General features: G+C 43.8%; 1 protein-coding gene across 7 annotated transcripts in view; it reads left to right on the top strand.

Annotated features, from left to right (window-relative positions):
- Nucleotides 1-21,933, top strand: part of EPB41L4B (erythrocyte membrane protein band 4.1 like 4B) — a gene marked incomplete at its 3' end in the record, with an annotated part of 141,899 nt that overhangs the window by 91,666 nt on the left and 28,300 nt on the right. For 6 of the 7 annotated variants that reach the window (XM_082623067.1, XM_082623064.1, XM_082623066.1 and 3 more), the window contains exons 16-19: nucleotides 11,631-11,845; nucleotides 13,960-14,078; nucleotides 19,354-19,479; nucleotides 20,304-20,371. In XM_082623067.1, coding sequence (XP_082479193.1) covers nucleotides 11,631-11,845; nucleotides 13,960-14,078; nucleotides 19,354-19,479; nucleotides 20,304-20,371 — 528 coding nt within the window. The remainder of the gene's footprint in view (nucleotides 1-11,630; nucleotides 11,846-13,959; nucleotides 14,079-19,353; nucleotides 19,480-20,303; nucleotides 20,372-21,933) is intronic. The other variant, XM_082623065.1, reaches the window with a different exon arrangement.

Below are 21,933 nucleotides of genomic sequence, written 5' to 3'. Positions count from 1 at the left end.
ACGCCGTCTTTGGCTCCAGGCGCCCTGGTAAACTAGTGAAAACGAGCTCCCAGTCTACTGTGGATTCACATAGCACTAACTGGACAGTTCCAAGTTGATTGCCTGGAAAATGTCTTGAAAGGAATACAAATTGGGAAAAAAATGTTTTCTGCCAGTTAGTAATCCATATAAAAGAGTAAATAATGCCAAAAAACGTAATTTTGGCGTTTTCAGACGAGAAAAATGAGGTAGGGGCATCGTTTCTCTCTAGTCGCTTTTTAAAAAATAAAACCACTAAGTTAGTGTAAGAAATCATCCCAAATTAATAGACCTAACATTCGTAATGTGTCACATTTCTACGATGTTGGTACAATTTTCTTCTCAAACCCATTATGAAAAAGGTACAGTTTTTCAATTATACTCTTACTGTCAGATAGTATGTTTGCGCTAAATTCAATAAGAACTTGTAGCAACATGTTGGTGTAATGCCTACTCTGTTTAGTCTCTGCTAAATTAAAATGGAAATGAGTGACAGGTATCCTGGAAACCAGGATGGGTAAATGCACCTTCTCCTGTCTCTCATCCGGACATGGCAGAGATCAAATTATTTCATTGATCTGTAGTTCCTGAGGTATAGATGCTTAATAAATGATTGTCTGAAAATGCAGTGTCTGGGCAGATAAGTGAAATCAGTTACCTAAGGTCATAGCTAAGGGGCAGCACAACCAAAGCTAAGTGCCAACCAGCATTCTTTTAATGTCATTATACTGCTGCTTTCATCATCCACATGGCAAAGCAGTGTCTCTTGGCACTGAAGAGAGCACAGGGCTCTATAGTCAGGTTGCCTGGGTTCAAATTCCAGCTCTGCCATTTACTGGTTGCGTGTCTTTGGGAAAGTTAATTAGTCTCTCTGTTCCTGTTTCCTTACCTGTAAAATAAGGATAGTAATCATTGTTCCTTCTTCAAATGTTGGAAGATTAAGTAAGTTCATAGATGGCATGGTGCTGGGCACTCAGAAGTGTTAGCACTTTTTTTTTCTCCTCTGAGGGCATTAATGCACTAGTGTTCGGTCAGGAGGTATGATTCTGGCTGACACCATCTGCTGTGATAACATGGTACTTGAGTGGATTCGGCTAAGAGAGTCCCAATCAAGAGCCACAGTTCCAGACTAATGGACTGAATTATGAACTAGTAATGATGCTTCCCAGCTTTATTTATATTTATTTAAATTAATTAATTTATTTGTTTTTTATTTTTGGCTGTGTTGGGTCATCATTGCTGTGCACAGGCTTTCTCTAGTTGTGGTGAGCAGGGGCTACTCTTTGCTGTGGTGTGCGGGTTTCTCATTGCGGTGGCTTCTCGTTGCGGAGCATGGGCTCTAGGCACGCAGGCTTCAGTAGTTGTGGCACATGGGCTCAGTAGTTGTGGTGCATGGGCTCTAGAGCGCAGGCTCAGCAGTTGTGGCACATGGGCTCAGTAGTTGTGGCTTGCGGGCTCTTGAATGCAGGCTCAGTAGTTGTGGCGCACAGGCTTAGTTGCTCCGCGGCATGTGGGATCTTCCTGGGCCAGGGCTCGAACCCATGTCCCTTGCATTGGCAGGCGGATTCTTAACCACTGTGCCACCAGGGAAGCCCCTGCTTCCCAGCTTTTTCTTGTCCTTGGCACCCATAGGAAATGTGTTGTTGTATAGCACACTGGGGTAAGCAGACAAGGCTGCTTGAGGCTCCCGGCGCCTTTGGTCCTGTCCCCTTGCTCCAACAACTGAGAGAATGAAAGGTTCAACCCACTTGCCACCTTCTGAGGCCTATCAGTTGGGAAGCTTTACTGTTTGTCAGCAACTCCCTGATGCTTTAGTTCTGAATAGGAGCATGGAGGTGTCCCCACTTAGGCTAAAAGTAAAATAGGTGCCAGTTTGCCCCAACCAGGCTCTTCTGGAAGGTGTTCAGAGAACTTATGTGCTGCTGTGTGGGCTGCACAGAAGCTGTTCTTGCCTCCAGGAACCCTGCTATGAAGTTGAGACATGTGCCAGGATAGGTAAAAGAGTAACTGAGTACAGGCAGCACCTAAGGGTGAACTGAGCAATCCAGAGAAGATGCCAGGCGACTTTGGACAGAGAGGATGTTCACTGTGCTCTCCTAAGAGACTTCAAGCTGGCACATCACATATGGGGGACTTCTTGGCCATCCAGACATTGGCATTCCATTAAAAGCAGAGCATCTGTTGAGGCCTTGGCCTTTCTAGCTGATGATTTGGTTGTTTGGAAGGTAGAAGAAACACTGCCCTGCCAGTATTGTTTTGTAAATTCTGGTCAGCAAGGAAGACTGGGTTGGAAGTGTATAAGTGACAAGACCCTTGGAAGAAAATGACCCTGGTGTCTTAGAATCATTAATATGAAATGAGTGGAATTCAGGGTTTAATCTTCCATGTATTCTAATCTTTAGAAGATCAGATTTCAAAAATGTTAAACAAGGGTAGATCCAAAAGGGAATATTTTTCACATGGACTATGAATATATGAGATAGTCTGAAAGATGAAGGCATTCAGAGCCCACAATTTAAAACAGTATTTTAAAGAGAAGGAAGGTAGAACATATGACCAAAAACAAAGGGGCAGAGACCTTTTTTTTTAAAAGGACTTCTGTAGATGCACACTTTGGTCAGAGCAAAAAGATGAACAATTTAATAGCAGAGCCATCTTGAGGATGGTATGTGAGATTAACAGGACAGAAGAAGAGGTGTTCAACTTCTGTTTTGTTTTTCTCTTTTTCAACAAGGAAGCCAGTCAGTATACTAACTACAGAAAGGTGAAAAGAACAAAGAGAATGAAACGGAAGTCCAAGATAAGAGAGAGAGTAGTCAGGAAATATTTTACTGCTTTACAGTTAAAGTCTTCAGGTTGAGAAAAACGGCCTTGAAGAAAATTTGCATGTGTCATTGCTGAGCCAGCACCAGCACACTTTGAAAAACTATGGAGTCTTGGGGAAATGCCAGAAGAATAGACAGGGAAATGTCATACAGATTCTTGAAAAATGAATTCTAAAACCTGGAGGGATAAGCTTGATGGTAATACCAAGAAAAGTTAGAGAACAGATTCATATTTAAGCACTTAGTAAAGTAGTGTTCACTTAGGAACAGAATGGATTTGTTCAGAGTAAGTCATGCTAATCTTTCAAGATTCTTAGTAGGCTAACTGTAGAAGGACTGTCTCTAACCTAATAAGTAGAATTTGTCACAAATCAACATTTAATTTAGATTGTAGATTTAAGATAATCTACATACTTCAGAAATAAGACAAAGATGATTGCTAATATTCAGTATCATTCTAGAGGCCTTACCAATACAATAAGCCAGGAAAACAAAATAAAGAATAAATGCTGGGAAGGAAGAAACAAAATTCATGTGATTATCCTAAAATACAAGTGAATTCCAATTAATAAGAGTTCAGCAAGGTGACCAGAGGTAGAAATACCTTAAAGTCAGTAGTTTTATATATATAGTAGTAAAAAAAAATTAGAGAAAATGTAATAATTAGTGAGATCCCATTTTCAATTGTGACAAAACTGATATATGGATAGGAATAAAGTTAATAAGATATGTTCCATACCTTTATGGGAAAGTTAAAAATTCGGACTGAAGGACATTTAAGAAGATCTAAATAAATGGTCAGAAATACCTTATGAATACATTCTCCCAAAATAATCCATTATATTTGATGCTGCAAATCATAATTCCAATGGGATTTTTTTGGTAGTAACTTGAATTGTAAAGTAATCTGGAAGACTGAGTGCATGATAATAGCCAAGAAAAAACAAAAGAAAAAAAACGATGTATGAAAGGAAACAGGATTTGTCCTATCAGATATTAAAAAGCCCAAATATTAACACAAAAGTAATTAAGACAGTCTGGTGCTGGTTTAGCAATAAATAAATAGTTCAATAAAAATATGAAGAACCCAGGGCTTCCCTGGTGGCGCAGTGGTTAAGAATCCGCCTGCCAATGCAGGGGACACGGGTTCGAGCCCTGGTCCGGGAAGATCCCACATGCCGCGGAGCAGGTAGGCCCGTGCGCCACAACTACTGAGCCCGCGTGCCTAGAGCCCATGCTTCGCAACAAAAGAAGCCACTGCAATGAGAAGACCGCGCACCACAATGAAGAGTAGCCCCAGCTCACCACCAACTAGAGAAAGCCCACGTGCAACAATGAAGACCCAACGCAGCCAAAAATAAATAAATAAATAATAAAAAAAATTTTAAATCATTAAAAAATATATGAAGAATCCAGAAATAGATACAGGTAGATAATTGTGTATCAGTCATGGACAATCAGAACTGAAATCACTCTAGGCAGGTTTCTTACAGAGGGAATTTGATACAGGGAATTGATTGCACAAGGGATGAAGAACTAAGTAGCTAAAGTGACCAGTGAGGCAACCCAGAAATTAGCAACAGTAGAACCTGCTTATCACTCCTAGAGCTGGAGAGACAGAGAGACAAAGAGAGATGGCAGTATTCCAGAGCCCAGGATCTGGGGCCACAGGGAGTCAGTCTAGTGAAAGCTGAAGCCCTAGGGGACTCAACTACTGCTGAAAACATCCCCTGAGGTAGAAAGAGATGAGGGAGAAATACTTAGCTCCTTTTCCTACCCTCCAGTCTCTGTCAATGCCTCCCATTGGTCAAACCTACATAGAAACCACAGGGCAAGGAAACTGGGAAATGCATTTCCTTGGAAACACAGCAGGTCAGGGGCACTCAGGGAGGGTAAGGTAAAGGTAAGGAGAGAGATGTCCAACCCAGCCTGGGGAGGAGCCAATAAAGAAGAATTTATGTAGATATTGTGAGGCAGAGGTCTCTTTTTTCCTGAAATGTAGAACCAGTTGTCTTAACATCGCCCAAGGACATGAAAACATGTGATATGACAGTCTCTATCATTGGGAAGACAAGATGTGTACACAAAGATGTCTTAGGCAGTGGGGTTCTAAGGAGGTCTTGGGATTTTCCTGATGAGTGCATTTGCTGCCTTAAATAGAAGCTGAAGCAGATGGGAAGATGTAGCAGATGGAGGGCACTTGGGGCACTTGGCAAGCAGAGAGGTGAGAGTCCTGGATTGTGTCCCAGACTCAGCCAATTACCCACTGTGTGACCTGGTCACCTCATCCCCCCAGTGGGTCCCCGTTTCCCCATATGCAAAATGAGGAGGTTGGACTAGGGCCTTGTTTCTCAGCCCTGGCTGCACACTGGATTTAGAGATAGATGATGTAATTAGCCAGGGTAAGGGTTGTACATTGATAGCTTTCAAAATCTCCCTTGGTTGATTTTTTAATCAGCTTTATTAAGATATAAATTAGATACCATGCAATTCACCAGTTCAAATTGTACAATTTAATAGTTTTAGCGTTTTCACAAAGTAGTACAGTCACTACAGTCTAATCTTAGAGTATTTTAACTTCTCCTAAAAGGGACCCCATACCCATGAGCAGTCACTTCCTATTTCTCCCCATCCTCCCCAGTCCTAGGTAACCACTAATCTACTTTCTATCTCTATGGATTTGCCTATTCTGGGCATTTCATATAAATGGAATTATGTTTTCAAGGTTTATTCATGTCATAGCATGGATCAATATTTCATTCCATTTTATAACTGAATAATATTCTGTTGTTTGGATATACCAGACTTTATTTATCTGTTCATCAGTTGGTGGACATTTGGGTTGTTTCTACCTTTTGGCTCTTGTGAATAATGCTGCTGTGAATATTCATGTGCAAGTCTTTGTATGGACATGTTTTTATTTCTCTTGGGTATATACCTGGGAATGGAATTTCTGGGTCATATGGTAACTCTATGCTTAACCTTTTTGAGAAACTGCCAGGCTGATATCCAAAGCAGTTGTGCCATTTTACATTCCCACCAGCAGTGTAGAGGGTTTCCTCTGGTGCTTTTAATATTCATCCAGAATTTAAAACCACCTAACTGGATGATATCTGAGTGGCCCTGTTTCTACAATTCTATGATTTTTTTTAATCCGATTAGATCCCCAGGGCTGCCCACAGAAGCCTACGTCTGCCCACAGAAGCCCACGTCACCCAGAACTTGGCTGAGCTGTAGAGTGTATGATTGGCTCCTCAGAGCACCCTGGTAATTCCCAGCCTTAGTTTTAAGAGAAAGCTGTGTAAGTTCTGTATTCCAGCTCAGGACCCTCCCCCATCCCTGCTCTGCGCAGGTCATAGTTCTGGCGATGGATTCTGGAGGATTATTCTGAATAATCATACTGTTATTATACTAAATACTGTAACTTATAATAATTAATATAACAATGGTATAATAATATTATAATTATTATAATGTTATAATATTATACTTATAAACCTCAATAATTATCCCATTTTTCAGTATGCAATGCATTTTGATTGAGTACCACATGTCTGGCCTGCTGGGATCCCAGAGTCAGGGAGGGGAGAGGCTCTGGTGGGATTAGGCAGGGCTGTAAACGTCCCCCAACCGTGCATCTGCAGAGCCGTGTCCACCCCTAATGCAGTCAAGAACATCCCATCTGACACAGGCCCCCCTCCCAGTAGGAACACTAACTTTTCTAGAGTTGGAAGTAGAATGGGAGTAGGGGCTTCCCCCAAGAGAAGGGAGGAGAAGAAACTAGATCTGGTTCAACTTCTCACTTCACATCTACTAACAGGGCATGTTACTCACCTTCACTAAGTCCCACTGTAAAAGGAGGTGGCACCAGCTTCCTTGCAGGGTAACTGTAAAGCACCTAGCACGTGCTAGGCACATAGCAGCCCCCTTCTTCCACACCAGATCCTTTCAACTGCCAGCTCATGGAAGCAGGGGCTGATGTCTACACACCCCTCATCCATCACCCTCTGAAAACCAGGACTTGTGACCTCCTTTCCAGAATGCCAGGAGCCTGGTGAATCTGTCTCTACTGACGGTGAGCACAGAGCTGGCCTCATCTCCTAAACCTTAGCCACTGGGCCCCGAGGCTTGTGGGCTGCTGAGTGCTGCCGGACCCTCTGGGTGGGCTTGACCTTCTCTGAGGTCCCTGTGGACAGGACAGCTGCACAACTCCAGTGGATGTCATTTACATCATAGTTGATGTGAATATCACCTCCTGGAGTTCTGCAGGGAACAGTCCACAAGGCCAGGAACAGTGATTTCCTTAACAGACCCATAACCCAACACAGTGCCATAAGTTAGGATCTCCAGGATGGTCCTCCATGTGTATGAGCTTAGAAAACACCCAGGTCATACCACGCCTGCTTATGAATCTTTGCTCTTCTAGAAACTTACTCTCAGAGATCCAGGCAGCTTCTCTAACCCTCTGTTTCTCTTCCCATTTGTCTGATTCTCAGTCTTCCCCAAAAGTCACGGTAAAGTGAAAATCACTCGTTATTAAATACAATTTATCACTCTCTGCACATATATTTATTTCCCTGTTTAACTTTTCACTCTGGGTTTCCTGGAAATAAAACACACACACACACACACACACACACACAAACACACACACACACACACACTTTTAACTTGGAAAGACAAGAAGGTACGTGAGACTGCAGCTTCGTTCCAGGTCTGCGGCAGACATCACTCATCAATCACAGCTCTCTTTCCTCCTGAGCTGGCACAACCTCAGAATCCTTTTTCGTCTTACGTTCCAAGCAGAGAGTGAGCATCAGTTGGAGATGGCATGGGAGATGATGTCTATTTACCATTCCTCAGAAATTCTTGCTCAGAACTTTGCAACACTGCCTACAGCCCTGAATGTACACCAGATCTCTACTATAGGACATCTTGCTCCTTGGGTGTTCATTCTCACATTCAGTGTAACCCGTTTGAAGCTCAATCATAGTTTTCCCTCCTCCAAGCAGCCTTCACTCCCAACATCCTTTTTTCAATTAATGGCATGCCATTTGCCTGGTCCTCCAGGCTAAAAAATTCAAAAATTTCTGACCCCTCCATGTCTCTGTGTTCTCCCCTTCTCAAATCCTGCCAATACCCCCCATCCTGTCACTCTCTTCCTTTCAGTGTTTCTCTGGTTTGTCTCTGCTGCCTAGACCATTATAGTTCCCATTCAGACCTTTAATAGGCTGGCTGCAGTGTGGAAGGAGGGCGGGGTGGAAGATGAGCCTTGAGGTGTAAAGTGTCCCAGGCTGTAGGGAATTTTCTCTGTTCTGAGCTCCCAGTCTCTGTGCCTCCTGAGGACAGATATTATTTTCAACATATTTGAGACACAGGAAAATAATGCCCATGGGATTTGCTGTTCACACCTTTGTCGTCACATCCCAGCTCCACAGCTTCCGTTCACCCTTCCTCCCTCTCTCCCTGCTTCTTTCCCTTTCTCCCTCCCGCCTTCCCGTCCTTCCTTTCATCATATATTTATGGAGCACCAATTATGTGCTAATCAAAGTCTCTACATGTATACAGTGGGATATTTAATGTAAAATAGGTAGCCCAGTGCCTGGGATAGAGCAAGTACTGGATAAATAGGTGGGGGAAAGGCTGATTCTCAGACCTGGAAAGGCACCAGAAGTCACCTGACCCTGTCACGTCACAGAGGAGGAAACTGAGGCCCAGAGCAGCTGTCCAAGGTTCCTGCACAAAGTTGGGCAGAACTAAGACAAGAAGTCAGGCATCTCGATGATAACTTGGTGCACGTTTTGCTGCCACCATTACTGCCTCCACGAGGGGGTGGATTCCCTTGGTTATGTTTCAGGTTGGAGAGGTGAAGCTGGACTCTGAACCCAGAAGCCAAAGTCACGCCTTCTTCCACATTCTTACCACGTGCACACGCACACATGCACACTCACACACACACACAATGTGAGACTGTCCTGAGCCAAGTCTCCAGAAAGCAGCCAGGGTGGACCAAAGACCCAGCTCACGGGACAACGTGGGGACAATGGTGCTGTTTCTTCCGGAAAGCATCCTGCGTCTGCAGCAGAGGCCTCCTCTGTACCTCCTTCCCCCAGCGCCCACATGCCAGGCCTGCAAGCCCTGCCTGCCCTGCTTCAGAAACAGCTCAGAGGGCTGCTCTTCCATCCACTGAGCTTGTCTAGCCCCGCCCCGTCACAGTCTCCTAATGAAGAGACTGGGGTGTCTGTCCTGCACGCAGCCCTCAACACGAACTTTCTAAGATGGAACTCCAGTCATGTCTCGCCTTTGCTTAAACCCTTTCCACTCCTCACTTCCGCTCCAGCCATCCTGCTCGTTCAACCATCATTCCTTTGCTCAGACTATTCCTTAGGCCTGTAATAGCCATTTTTACCTTTTCACTTGAAAGACATTCCACAAAACAAACAAACAAAAAACAGTAACAAGGTAACACACCTTCACTGCTTTAGAGCATGTGAGTTATAAATGAGAGAAACTCAACCACATCAAACAAAAATAAATAAACAGAATTTATTGGACCTTGTAATTAAAAAGGTCAGTGGTGGAACCAGGGGTTCAGATGATACCATTGGGGTTTTTTCTTTCTTTCCATCTAGCTTTACCCTCTGCTCGTCTTGTCTCCCATTGTGCATTGGCCACTTCCCACAGGTACTCCTCTGTGTCCAGGGAATATGGTCATAAAGTAGCTTCAACTTATATCATCCTCATAGCCAGATCTGACGTATCCGTGTGTCACAGTAGATGCAGTGCCTTGGCCTCACAATACTTTTAGGGGCCCACAAAAATGGTTTCATTTCTTTTAAGTCAGAAGAAAAAAAATGAACTTTTAGTTGAGGAAAATGGTTTAGTATCTGATAATATATTCATTTTTATACAAATGCAGTCATAAAATATAATTTTAAATTTTTTATGGAGAAGAGGTGAAGGCCAAAGTGCTTAGGACCCACAAAAGTCACAATGAGGCCCTGTTTGACTCTTAAAAAGGAAGAGAGACACTTTCTCTCTGTTTCCATAAGTTAAACCTATAGGAAACTCTGTCCCTGATTGGATCATATCCCAGAAAAAGTCACTCTACCAGGAAGGAGGGAAAAGTCTGATTGGCCCACCCTGAGGGGAAATATCAACCTCATACAAACACAAGAAATGTGGTTTCCTGTAAGAAGAAGGATTCTGTTTCAAGAATGTCCACCAAAATTTGACTGTCTCTCCCAATTGATCCCCCCGTTATGATTCCTTTCCCAACACCTTCACCAGCCCCAGAAAAACTAGTTGGCTTTTCCTCTATGCTCACTTAGTGGCTTGTTCTAGGGTGATTGTAACTGATTGAATGACAGAATTTCCTACCTTGAGGTGTGAGCTCCTTGAAGACAGAGTGGAGGAGTGGGCAGTAGAAATCTGGTCTATGGGAATGAGCAGAAAGAGGGGTTAGCTCTGCTTAGGGGTGTGAGGAGGAGACCTTTGATCTGGGTCTTAAAGGCTGGAAGTCTTCCTGGAGGAAGGGGTGTTTTAGCTGGGTTTAGGGATGAGGAAGGACTCCAGGGGACAGAAGGAGGTGAAAGGCATAAGGATGGGAAGGATTAGGGTGTAGAGAAGAATATAGCAGGAGATGAGCTGAAAAGAGAATGGGACAAGATCACAGGGGGGCCGTGAGTAAAGGAATTTGGATTTTTTCACGGAGGGTCTACAGAGGGCCGAAATTGAGTGTGAAATGTTGCATCTTAGTGCCTTTTTCCGCAGAGAAGTTCTGTAGTTTTCTAGATTTCCAAAGGGTTCTCTATCTTAAAATGGTTAGGAATCACTAGTAACAGAGAGGTATTCCAGCTTCTGGAGTGAGGAGTGCCACACTCTAGAATGTAATCAGAACAGCTCTCTGGCTAGTGCTCTGTGGAGGATGGGCTGAAGGAGGAGTAGAGGCTGGGAGAGCTTTGGGAATCTGTTTCAAGAGCCTTAGGGCAGTAATAACAGGAGGAGCAGTTGGAATTAGAAGATGTCGTAGCAGTACTATTAATAGGTGCTTTCTGCCTGGTGGGGGTGATGAAGAGGAGGAGGAAGTGACTCCAGGACTTCCAGTTTCTATCATGATCTTGTCGTAGGATGTTTAACAAATTATTTTTTAATTTGATGATTGCCTTTGACTTCCCCCTCCCATTTAGATGATGTCTTTTTTTTTTTTTGGCTGCGTTGGGTCTTCATTGCTGCACACGAGCTTTCTCTAGTTGCGGCGAGCGGGGGCTACTCTTCGTTGCGGTGTGTGGGCTTCTCGTTGCGGTGGCTTCTCTTCTTGCGGAGCACGGGCTCTAGGCGTGCGGGCTTCAGCAGTTGTGGCACGCGGGCTCAGTAGTTGTGGCTCGCAGGCTCAGTCGTTGTGGCGCACGGGCTTAGTTGCTCCGCGGCATGTGGGATCTTCCTTGACCAGGGCTCGAACCCGTGTCCCCTGCATTGGCAGGCGGATTCTCCACCACTGTGCTACCAGGGAAGTCCTATGCTGTCTTTTTAAAAATAGGAATTATTTCATTTGAAACTTAAGAATTTTTTTAAGGGTTAGCATCTCTGATATATACAAATTTCCACTTTCTGCTTTTCCTTTGGGTGCAGTGTTGCCTTTGTGTCCTGTTCTACAATAACCCTGTGGATCTGTTTGTTGAACCTATGTCTCCTGGTTTTCAGTGCTTGGAGAACATCTTTTAAAATACGGACAGGAATCTCAAGGCTCTCTGCTTTTCTAAATCCTGACTTTTACACCCTCTGCAGCTACCCGCTCCCTTCCCCAGGGCTCAGCAGCTCGGACCGGCTGCCTTTTGGCCTCGAGGAGAATGGGGGCACACCATTTGCCACCAAAGCTTCGGGAAGGCACCACCGTCACCACCACCAGCACCAGCACCACACTAACTATGGCCTCTCGCTGACCCTGGAGAACAAGGAGGGGCCGTTGAGGTCCCCAAACTCCAGCAGTAAATCGCTTACAAGTGAGTAGGGGTGTAGGGGCCAGGGTGGGGGAGTGATGCTGCAGGGCGCATGTGGCTTTCCTAGATGCTCAAGACAGCCCCTTGCAGTGCAGCTCGGAACAGTGGTAATGTCTGTGCTGGGTTACCAGGTCTGGGCAAGAGCTGACAAGAGCCTTGTGCGTTAGGCAGGGGCCACTTAGAAATTATGGTTTAACCAGCAAACTGTGATTTCGTTACAAGAGAGCAAATGTCTCTCCACCTCATTCCGTGCCAGTTCTCTGCTTCTGCCATATCCAGCACTGGCTCAAGCAATGGAACAGAGACACATGGGAGTGAGGTGGCTGGAATCTCTCATTCCCAACCACAAGAAAGCCCATTCTGTCCCATTTCTGACATCCCGCTTTTCTGAGAGCAAGGTGTCACGTAGATCTAGTGCACACTGTTAAAGGTCCCAGTGAGAGAAATTATGGAAATGGAGAGTAAGCAAATTAGAAACATATCTAGCAACTTGACAGAGCGATTTTATATCTGTTAAAACTAATTAAAAATGTGGGCTTGGATTTTGTATGACTGTTCTTTTCTTTTTCTAGAAAATCATTTTTATTATATTTTACCAAAGAATTGGTCTGTGATAGGAGGTGGGGGAAGAACTTGTTCTTTATCACATATGGTTTGAAAAAGTGCCAAGGTAGAGGCAAGAGTCAAGAGGCTTCGATTCTAGTTCTCACTGTTGAGCCAAGTCCCCACTTGGATCCTTGGTTTTCTCGTCAATGGAATGTGGTGGAGGGTATTGAGAAGATGGCCAAGGAGTCTTCCAGGTCTGATATTTCATGAGTCTGTGGGCTGGTGAAAATGATGAGCCATTGAGCCTTTACCTGTAGATCACAGGTAGCAATTCTGGGTTGGCGGAGCTAGAAATGGGAACTCATCATCCACTTGGTGTTGAAAAATCAGTCCCTCATCACTATCCACACTGCCCTGGCCCTGGGCCAGGCCTCATCCTTTTGTATCTGGACAACTATAACAGGCCTCTACGGGCACCTCCTCCAGTGGAGTCTCCAAATTGTAGCTGCTAAAGCAAAAGCACTCACCAAATAGCTCTGACCAAATGCCTTAAGCCCTTTTTCCATGGTACTTCATTGTCCTGGGATAAAGCCAACACTTCTGAGCATGGCCACACACAGACCTTCACAGCCTGGCCCCTGCCAAGGTCTCCAGCCTTCCCCCACACTCCTCACTACACTCTAGCTACGTGGAACTCCTCTCCTCTCATTAAACACTGTGCCATGTCCCAGCTCTGTCATTTGCACCTGCTGTTCCCTCTGCCTGGAATGCTTTTCTCCACCCTAATGAACTCCTATACATCCTTCAGGAACCAGCTCAAAGGTTGTCAGTGAAACTTTCTCTTACACCTCTCCCCAATTCCTGGCTTTGGAGTGCCCTCCCTCTTACTCTATATAATTAAATAAATCTTTGGTTGCTCTTATTGGGGGTATCTGCACAGGCATCTGTCTCCCCCACTGGACTAGAATTGTATCTCATTCATCTCTTTATTCTAGCTTCCCAGATCCCAATTGCTGTCAGTACTTGGCACAAACTTTAATATGTAATGAATATTGACTATTTAATGAATATTTAATGTATCAATGGATAAAAACAAGCTAGTGGGAGGAGTGGTTGTGAACTAATCCAACTTTGAGAAATCAAAATCAGTGAATTTGATTTTAGAAGCATAACATGGTTTTTAAGGGCACATTCATCTGTCTGTTAGCCTGAACACTAATCTTTCCCATTTGCATAGTGCTTTTCCATTAGTAAAGCTTTGGCACATGAATTGCCTCACTTAATATTCACAGCAACCCTGCAAGGTAAGCAATTTTATTTTCATTTGAAAATGGCTGAGAGGCTCAGAGAGGTAAAGTAACCTGCCCAGGGCCACTGCTCATATTTGGGAAAGTTAGGCCTTGACACCTCGACCTTAAATGGTCTCACATCCCATGTGCTAGTGCATTGCCAAGAGATTCAAGCTGCCAGAGGAGAAGCCAGGCAGAAAGGCACTGGGAGTCGGGCTCTGGCAAGCATCTTTTATCACCTATATCTCTCTGCCCTTTCAACCTTTCCTTATTCACTTGCAGAACTGAGTCCAGGAGCACCTGCCCTGTTCAGCGAAGCCGCTGCCCATCTAAAGAAGCTGGAACTGGAAACTGTGAAGGCTGCTGGACCCTGGCCTGCTCTGCACATCAACATAAATAAGGTGCCAAGGACTGGAGCTGGGCAATGAGGATGGACCTGGGGTTCACTCAAACCTCTCATTATTACCCTGCCTGCCTCCTAAACTATGTGCCTTTGTCTTGGAGGGATTTCTACTCAATCTTTTTCTGCTCAGCATGTCTCTTAGGAGCAGAAATTCACTTACATTCTTTTTGGGTGGATTACAGCACTAGGGGCTGCCCCCAGTGCTGAGATCCAACAGGCTGGATCTGTTAGTGGTCTCTCAATCCTTCTAACTGAAAGTTCCATGAGAGAAGCATCCACATTTACCTCTTTCCGTTTTTACCCCTCTGTATTAGTCTGCATTGGCTACTATAAATTACCATATACCAGGTGGCTGAAACAACAGATATTTATTTCTCACTGATCTGGAGGCTGGGAAGTCTAAGATCAAGGTGCCAGATGACTTGGTTCCCTGGTGAGAGCTCTCCTCCTGTCTTGGAGCTGGTCACCTTCTCACTGTGTTTTCACTTGCCAGAAGATAGGGATCTTTCTTTCTTCCTCTTCATAGAAAGCCACTAATCCTATCATGAGGGCCCCACCCTCATGACTTCATCTAAATCTAATTACTTCTCAAAGGCCTCATGCCAAATACCATCACAATGGTGGTTAGGGTTTCAACATATAAATTTGGAGAGAACACAGTTCAGTCCATAGCACCCTCTATCTCACTCAGACAGTACCTGGCACATTGCAGATGTTCAGTAACTCTTTGCTAATGGAAGGAAGGGAGGGATGAAAGTAGGGAGGGCGGGCGGAGGAAGGGACAGGGCAGAAGCCAAGCTCTCTTTTGGCTAGACCTGTTCTTATATCCAAATGGGTAGCCTTATAAAAGCCAAGTTTTATCTTAGAACTGTAGAAAGCTGGTGCCGAATTCAATCTGTCATTTAGTTCAGCCTTTTCAACATCTGAGACCAGAGGAAAGGCAATGGCTTTCCCAAGGTCACAGAACAGTGGTGAAGCCTTGGGCTCCCGACTCATGGTCCAGTGCCCTTTGCACTCCAACATGCTTCTTCATTTTCTACACCAGGATTTCTCAGCATAGGCCCTAGTGGCATATTGGCCTGATAATGTTGTGTGGGGGGCTTACCTGTGCATTGTAGGATGTTTTACAGCACCCTGGCCTCTCCGCACTCGATGCTAGTAGAACCCCCATTCAGGTGTGACAACTAAAATTGTCTCCAGACATTGCCAAATGTCCCCTGAAGGGCAAAATTGCCCCTGATCGAGATCCACTGTTGCACACATATTTTAATTTTTAAAATCCCCATAGGAATAGTATTCTTTACTCATGGGTCATTTTTTTCCACTCTAATGCTTAGCTTTGCCCCTTTATAAGAGGGAATAGGAGGAATTTGGAAGATCTGGCCTGGAAAGCTCCCCCTCCTTACCTGCACTGGTGAACATGGGAAGGTTATACCTCCTATTGGGGCAGTTCCTCCACCCCAGACATCCCTCTAGCCTGCACTACACTTCCAGCATTTCTCAGAAGACCCTCCACTCCCTTGCAATCCCACACCCCAGCAGGGCAGCCTAAAGTCCCTCTGATCACTAAAGGGCCCCAACTTCAAGACACCCTGTTCACCCACTTTTTCTTTGATACTACCCTCCCTGATAGCCAGCTGGAAAAAAATTCCTCCTGCAGGATGGCACTTATATTCTTTCAGTCAACAAATCTTTATTGAGCAGGCCTCTGCTAGGTGTTGGGAGTCAGCCTGATGGATTGTGTGCCCCTGGATTTTTCTTCTCTCTCTTAGTCTCTTGACTGTCAACTTTTCTTCTGCAGTCCACACAATAAATTGTTTTAACATGGACTTACCTGGAGTTTGGCAAAATCCAAAAATATTTTGCAGGGAAGTATAGCATACAGTAGCAGAGAACTCACAAGCTCTGGGTAATTAGTAGTTGCACGAATATTGGTGGGACATCAACAATAATGGCTTACTCTGGGTTAAGATGTAGCTGAGACAGCTGTGAGTTATTGAGCATTTCCCTGGCGCTCAAGCAACAATACCCCTCTTTTCTCCTCCACTTGAAGAAATGCATCAGTGAGCAAGTAGGCTAGAGTGATGTCAGATAACCTTGACTTTGTCCTAATACATAAGCAAAGTATATTACTTCATACTATGATTCTTTTTTTTTTTTTTTTTTTTTTTTGCGGTACGCGGGCCTCTCACTGCTGTGGCCTCTCCCGTTGCGGAGCACAGGCTCCGGACGCGCAGGCTCAGCGGCCATGGCTCACGGGCCCAGCTGCTCCGCAACATGTGGGATCCTCCCGGACCGGGGCACGAACCCATGTCCCCTGCATCAGCAGGCAGACTCTCAACCACTGCACCACCAGGGAAGCCCCATACTATGATTCTTTTTCATTAATAAAACAATCCTCACAACTTATCATGATACCACAATTGGGAACCAATGGTTTTGATGGCTTTTAAGGTTTTTTGCAGTCTGAAGAATCCTCTGATTCTTCTAAGGTTTGGATATGTTAATGGTAAGAAGACATTTGGTTGCCCAATTCCAAAAGCGTACCCAAAATTATCACAGGAATTTAAATCTCATCAGATTTCAAATGTGTAAACAATTTGTATCAACAAGTGAAAACTGCTTCTGATCATTTCTTTATCCCCAAATGACATCCTCAAACAGAAGACCATTTCCAATTATAATAATATCGCAGCCTAATTATCATTCATTTGTATGTTTTGAAATCTGTATTTCCATATTGAATGATAAAGCCTCTTTCCTCAATTCAAATTGAATGTAAAATACAAAATATGGCCATGCAAAAGAGAGAAAGCACAGCATTCTTGGTGCCATCCTCCAGGCTGTAATTATGGTCTTGTTGTAATCCACATGTTTATCCCTCATAGAGATGCCTTTTATGCAAACAAATTCATGTAATAACACTCAAATTTTCCAAAATTTATATTGGTCTTCACCTGAGTCAAGTTATAGAGCTGAAAGGTAGCTCCTTCTTTTCAGAACAAGCCAGCTTGAATTTTGTATCCAAAAAGCAGCTTAGAATTAATAAATGCAAGGGGAAATCAATGCTAAATTCTAACTCTTATTTTAGCAGCATTCAATTTTTTTTTTTTTAAGTAGGTCTTCGGTCATTACTGTCAGTATAACTATATCCCCTTAAGCAATTGTCAAAAATCTCAAGTGGGCTTTAGAACCAGTTCAATTCTTGTATTCTGGCATAGCATTGCAAAAAATTAGATCTAATTAAAAAATTAACTCATCATACACCAGTGAAAACACCCATGCTAGTATTATCTTTTATATATCTTTTCAACAATTATCTTAATGTAACAGGATTTACATATACAAGATAAATTATACTAAAACTATACTGTAAATAATAAATAAGTTACTTGTTTTGTTTTGTTTTAGAGAATGCTAAGTCTCTTAGGATCCTGACTCCATTCAAAACAGTCTATTGTCCTTATACTCAGCTTGATGGCTTAGCATCATTAGTGTCCTCATATCCGATGCTCTCTTTGTAGTTATATATTTTTTTCTAACCAAAGAATCTAACGTGAAAGTGCCATTCATATCCTTTTTTTCCCATGTGATTGTCATGATAATCTTATGAAGAAAGAAACAGCCTCAGAGAGGTTAAGGGGAGCCAGTGTGGCTGGTGGTCAGGGGCTCTAGCTTTGGAGTCACCCAGTCCTGGGTGTGAATCTTGGCTCTTCTGTGTACTTCCTGTGTGACCTTGGGCAAGTGACTTGCCATCTCTCTGCTTTGTTTTTCTCATCTATAAAATGGGGATGGTGATAGTATCTACCTTCAAATGGGATGGTTAAGTGAGAGGATTCAATGAGATGTGCCTATGAAATCCTCCTCCCCCCCTCCCCCTGCCCCTTACCCTCCTTCTCCTCCATCGCCATCACTACCACCACCATCATCATCTTGTTTATGGTGCTGGTAAGGGAAAGAGCTGAGATTCAAATCCAGGTCTTCTGTCTCTGCTTATTTTACTGTTTTGTGAAATTTCTGGGTTCAGCTTGTTCTACCAAATTCCCTCCATATGTTTGGAGGTCCTGCTGGGAAACTGCATTCTCTGCCCTCTTTTCTTTATTCAATGATGTCAACCAGCCAATTGCCCTATGCTTCCTCTGGAGCTTTCATAAAATCCCTACTATGTGTATTAAGGTGCTCAATAGGACTTTTGAATTAGTGAATTAGGTTAATTTTGGAAATTCCAGAATTGGAGGCCTTTAGAACATTTTGTTCTTGCCCTGGTACATTGTGACTAATGTGCCATATTAAGTCCTGATGTCACTAAATTGACTTTTGGAAATCATATGGTCTTGTATCTTTCTTATTAAACACATATCTTCCAATAATAACTATATATTATTATAATCTTCTTCAGTAGACATTTGTTAAGCACCTGCTATGTGCTGAGCACCATATTAGCACTGGGATATACAATGGCCACAATAGGCATGCTTAACAATATGACATTATTTCCCAGAGTGTGATATGTGTACCCTCAAAGATGATTTCAAGTTATATACATGGATGAGTATTTTTTAATAGTTACATAATTATAATTTATGTCATAATAAATATAATAGCCACCAAGTCTATCATTTCAAAGATACTATTGCTTAGGACACACTTAAAATAGGTAGTCCCAGGGTAATCCACCTTAACTGGATTGTATGAATTATAGGTACATGTTTAGTTAATACATGAGAAATGGCAAAAATAGCAAAGGTGGTACTAGATTATTGAAGTCTGAGACACTCTAAAATGAGGCAACATAGATACAAATTTCTCATTGAGAATCACTATTTTCAGCAAGATTATTGTAAAAATACCAATTAGTATTTTGTACTCTTTCCCTTAACCCAACAAGTCACAGAATTGGGTCTTTATATGTAAGAAGTAGCAGTTATGGGGGAAATAGCACTGCAGCTGGGTGTAGGAAACTCGGGGCTTGAGTCCTGGCTTTACCTGCATGAATACTGGAAGAGTCTCTTCTCTTTGGACCTTCCCTGTCTTCTGACTCATGGGCTTCCTAATACAAGCTCTCCCTGCTTCACGTGAGAATGAGAGGATGTACTTGTGAATCCTTTGCAAATAGTAAAAGCACTGGTACAAACATAAGGAGTTAGTGACACATTTGTCTATATGTTTATGTCTTTGGGTTATTTGCAGTGATGATTGATGGGAAAGATTAATGTATGTGTTTTCTTAGTTCTTTGTTTACAGTCTGTTGCGTGTATTTTGGTTCATCTCAGGCTGAAGAAAAAAAGGTTTCTGAGAAGACTCTTCAGACCCCACTTTTGCCTTCCCCCATGGCTGATCACGTGAAGTGTAACATTTTAAAAGCCCAGCTGGAGAATGCTTCCCGAGCGAGTGCCCAGGTGCGTGCCATGCATGCAAGCCTTTGATTTCATGTTGCGGGATTTCCTCTGTGCCACGTAGAAGAAAAAGGCATTCTAGGACTGAGATGCTGTGTCAGTCAGGGTGCAGCCAGGAGATAGGAACCACACCTGTTATGTGCACAGAGCTTTTAATATAAAGAGTTATTAACTGGTATAGCTATAATTGGGTAAGTGTAAGGGCCAGTTCTGTACGCTGTGGTGGGTCTGAGGACCACAGGCTGCTGCATCTCCTTTTGACCTCCAGTGTGTGTTCAGCTGGCCTGGCTGGCTGAGTGGGTGTCCTTTCCTTCCTCATCATTCTTTATGGGACTCACCAGAGGGAAGAGGACAAGGCTTCTATCAAAATCCTATGACATAATCCCTCCCAGGCTCGGTACACTGATGTGAAAGGACAGCTTCTAAACTCTTTTGTAAGCTCTAAGTGCTATGTGAGCATAGAGCTGCTTATTATTCCTGATATAAAATGTGAAGTGGGGGATTAAACTGTGGGTTTGGCTTTTCTCAAACCATCCTCTTCTCATTCCATCACGAGCTGGCACGTAGCAGGTGCTCAATAAGAGTGCGAATGCAAGCACTGATTTTTTTTGAATGATTACGTGTTAATCCCTGCGATGGGGAATGACTCAAGAAAACATTTTTTGTTAAATAAACACCGGAAACTTTTGTTATTGACTGAGTACTTGATGATCTACCTCTTTGATACACCTTCACATTTCTGTAATCCTTTGAATGTAGGAGACTTGGAAACATTTTTACATGCCAAGATGTCCAGTGTTGACGAACCTGCCTGTTTTCTTTAACAGGTTGGAAAAGAGGAATCAACGTTTGTAAATATCAATAAGAAATCCAGTCTTCAGGACGCTAACGTAAGGTCTGTTGCTTCTTGTTTGAATGGGGAAACAATAGTACCTTCAGCATTATCCTCAAAACATTACTCATGAGGGCATTTGCTAATAAAATAAAGAGGAAAAAGAAAACTGAGAGAATGTGAGCCTGAAGCAAGAGAAAAGGACTGTCATAAACAACGTCCTTTATGCCTCAAAAATGCCACTTATTCTGTTTTAATATTTCTACCTGATGTACCAAAAAAGAAATCACTTTTGAGATGCTTCTCAGGCATGTAGATCTGACCTTGTCATTCCCCTGCTTAAAGTCACGGTGGAGTCCAGACTCCTTAACAGAGCATAGGGTGACCTTTATGACCTGGCTTCTGCTCCCTGTCCCAGCTCACTTCATCACTCTTCCCGAGGTCCATTCACACGCTCCTTATCTGAGCTCCTTGAAGTACTAGAGCCACAAATGTTCTTTAAAGCCTCCAGGCTACCACCAACCCAAACCCAGAGGAAAACCTTCCTTTCCTGATCTCATAGAAAGCAGACACTCTTCCCCTCCCAGCCCATATGAGTAACAACCTGTAGATCATGGCAGCCCCATTGACACCTTGGCAGCCTGCTAACATTGGTGGGGGTCTCCCTAGGACAGAGTTTCCTAAAATGGGTCCAAGGAGCACTGCAACCATATCTTGTTAAAACCAAAGACTTAAGTCCTACTCCAGACCCTTCAGCTCCTTTGGTGGAAGGCGGGGGCGGGGGGGTGTTGTTGCGGGGGGGGGAGGGGGGTGTGGTTGTGGTAGGGGAGGCCAGGAATAAGAATTTCAAAAACACCCAAGGTGACCTAGGAACCACTACCCTGGGGAATACTTGATGCTAAAAATAAAGACTAATATTTCTCTATGTCATCTCATGATGCCTGGCCCATGTTCTTGGTATAAATTTGTCTTCCTCCAGAGATGCATACCCAGCTGCCTCTTGGACTTTTCAAAACCTTAATTCATCTCTTCCCACCCTACCCTACTGTCCCTTCACCAGTTTTCCTATCTTGGTTAGTGGCATTGTTACCTACCTGTGATCCAGACCTGAGGCCTGGGAGTCCTTGACCTTTACCTACCTCATGCCCTCATCTAACTGGTCACCAAGTCCTGCCAATTTGACTTTCATATTATAACCCACATCCATCCGCTCCTCTTCATGACCCTCTTCCCGGCCTACGCCCGGGCCTCACCATTTCTCATCCTGGATAACCACTACTGCAGTCTTCTAAGATGTTCCTGACTGGCCTGCTCTCACCAGCATCCTTTGTTGCTCTAAGGGCCTTGCTAAAATGCAAGTCTGACCTCGCCACTCCCTTGCCTAAAACCTTCAGTGACTGCCTTTGCCTTCAGGGTAAACAGCTCATCCTGAGGTGCCTCACGCCCTGGCCCCTGCTTTCCCCTCTAGTCACAATCCCCTGCTCTTCCTCTGGGACCTTGCCCATCAGCAGTTCCGGGTCTCCACTCTGTCTCCCACCGTGGAAGTCTTACCTCCATCTGGTTAAGTGTAAATCCCTCCTTGAAGCTTTCCAGACACCAACCATTTCACCCAAGCAAAGTTATGT

This window comes from Mesoplodon mirus (assembly GCF_964341445.2).
Source record: "Mesoplodon mirus genome assembly, chromosome: 1".
Taxonomy (NCBI): Eukaryota; Metazoa; Chordata; class Mammalia; order Artiodactyla; family Ziphiidae; genus Mesoplodon; species Mesoplodon mirus.
Note: the sequence above shows the minus strand (reverse complement) of the source record. Positions and strands in the feature narration are given on the sequence as shown.